General features: G+C 40.4%; 1 protein-coding gene across 1 annotated transcript; it reads left to right on the top strand.

The window, feature by feature from the left end:
* Nucleotides 1-917: 917 nt before the first annotated feature.
* Nucleotides 918-2,610, top strand: SARC_14086 (hypothetical protein; the record flags this gene model as incomplete). The annotated part of the gene is made up of 4 exons (XM_014291781.1): nt 918-1,020; nt 1,277-1,358; nt 2,028-2,125; nt 2,481-2,610. Coding segments are annotated over 4 exons (413 nt in total), but the record flags the coding sequence as incomplete, so codon positions are not given.
* Between the last annotated feature and the right edge of the window lie 96 nt (nt 2,611-2,706).

The following is a 2,706-nucleotide window of genomic DNA, read 5'->3' as shown; positions in this document are numbered from 1 at the left end:
TATACATATACATATCTAGATCTTCTGTCCTATATCGCAGCCATATTCCAATACCCAAATAAGTAACGCATGTGTCTTGACCTTCTTATTAGATGGCAGTGGGCAGCAGCAGGTTACGGGTTACGCCCACAAAGATCACAACAATTGGTTTGAGATCCAACAAATCGATGCCGACGGTATGTTTAGAAGTTGATATTCTTGCATATGTGTATGTATATATGTAGGTGTTGGTAAATTTCATGCATGTATTTGTATATGTCGATAGGCAGATGTGTATGTGTGAAAGACAGGTATGTATATGTATGCATGCACATATGTACTGTGTGTGGGTGAAATACCCTTATGTATGTATGTATATGTGTAGGCTTGTATGGTTTTATGGAAATGTGCAGATGTGTGTGAGTCAAGTCATATATGAGTGCGGCTGATCCTCTGTATGTGCACGTATCTCTAATGCATCTCATGCAAACTCGTTCCATATGTCTTATATATGAATCGACGAGGTGCATTCACTATTCTCATACTTATTTATTTCTACCTCTGATATGTTCAGACTATTCCCATACTCATTTATTTCTACCTCTGATATGTTCGGACTAGTCCCATACTCATTCATATCTACCTCTGATATGTTCTGACCTGTCCCTAAGTATCTGTGCATCTTACCGTGAATTGATCCGATATGTGTACCTTATATATGTTTCGATCTGTCGCTACATATTTCCTCACCTTTACGTGGACTAAATTGTACGTATATTCCCGTACTATTATATATATCTACAATTATATATATACTATTATATATCTACGAGTATATATCTACAAATATATATTTACTAATATATATCTACCTCATATGTGTGCTTATCTGTCCTCACGTATTCTCTCATTCTTTTTTCACGAAAACTGATCCGTAGGTAAATTCTCAGAGGAGGTGGTGAAGAATGGCGACAAAGTGCGGTTGTTCCATGTGCCCACGGGCAAGTCTATGTACATGCATGGTTTCCCAGCACCAGTGACGTAAGTTAAAAACGTTTCAGAAATCATCTACGTATATCCGTGCAAAGTGTGCATAAGCCTGCATGTATCGAGTAGTAGTATGGGCGTGGCTGTGTTTATGGTCAGACATGGATTGGCTATGTACATGCCATGTGAGTGTCTGGATTCAGCTATCGGGGAGAGAATGTGGTCAAATAACAGTGTGTAACGAATACTTTCATTCAGACCTCTTCCTGTCTAACATATGTGCGGACATGTTTTCTTTTGTTGATTTTAGGAAGGAGCTCGCTGAAGTCAGCATGGACGCAGGTGCGGGTGACGAGTTCGAAGTGAAGATCGATAGACTAAAAATAGAACAGGTGGGGTTGTGTTTCTGCGCTTATATTTGCTACTGACAAGGTCCCTCTTATTTCTGATTGTGTGTACATATGTAAACATGCATGAGGCACGTCCATGCATAAGTACGTACATGTATGTGTACGCACACATGACAACGTTGTTTCGGCTATAAAGCCGTCCACTGTGACTTTTTTGTTCACGTTTTATATGTAGATTTAAGATTCAGATATATTTTTGTTGCCACGCCAGGCATGTAGAGGTATATCCTCATCACGTACCTACAATTAGTCATGTATGCTCTGTACCCCGGCACATGGATGCCCGGTGTGTGTGTGATTTTCTGCAAACCATTATATTCAGACACCGGTAAGCTGCTGACGTTCTTCCTTCGCCCGTTTCATACCAATCACATAGCTGCAACCACATGTTCATGTACTGCTCACAGAAGCTGTACGCGTCGCGCATGCAGAAGGTGTCCGTATCAGTAGACTATTCAGTTCTGTACAATCCATTTATCACTGTATGCACATAATATTGGGTTGGCATATACCTATTTGTATGTGATCGTGTATGGATGTCCCTCGAAAGCACCTGGTATATTTTTCCTGTCGTACTTAGAGTTATGGTATCCTCCTTCGTCATTCCTATCACCCACCATCTGACCAAAAATCCAAATTTTTGGTTCTCAGACCAAAAATCCGCTGATGAAGAGGTTCAAGTCGGAGGTCAGAGAGGGAAAAGCTCTTGAACTCCACAACGTCGTACGGTTTATTCACGCCAAAACAAGGTATTCCACGCTTTTACCAGTGGTATATATATATATTCTGTCAAATTTCAAGACGAGGCACAAATACGTATCCACCTGATTTCTTGTTCATATCTGAGAACGTACCAAATATATACATATATATATATGTATATATTCGAATACATATACACATACGCATATAGAACACAGGTGTGCTGTGACGATGAACCCAAAACAAACTACCCTAGAGAGTCCTACCCTAGTCGCACCCTTTATTATCTATCCCTTTAAAGTGATAAATTCATGTACATACGCATACTATAAAATTAAACAAATATAGATACAAAGTTACTAATCAGACACATATCCATATACATGTATATGTCACACACAGGTGCGCTGTAATGATGAGCCCTAAACTACTACCCGCCTGGGGCTATTCACAGTTTGAAGTGGGTTGTATCAAACCCACCAACACCAACGGCACAGAGACTTATCCAACAGGAACCGAGTTCACGATTGCGGTACGTCTGCACATATGCCTGTCCGCATGCATGTGTATGTGTGTATAGCTGTACACACACACACACACACACACACACACACACACACACACACAC

Source organism: Sphaeroforma arctica, assembly GCF_001186125.1.
Source record: "Sphaeroforma arctica JP610 unplaced genomic scaffold supercont1.4126, whole genome shotgun sequence".
NCBI classification, from domain to species: Eukaryota; class Ichthyosporea; order Ichthyophonida; genus Sphaeroforma; species Sphaeroforma arctica.
The sequence above is the reverse complement of the archived record's forward strand: the minus strand, read 5'-3'. Positions and strand labels throughout refer to the sequence as shown.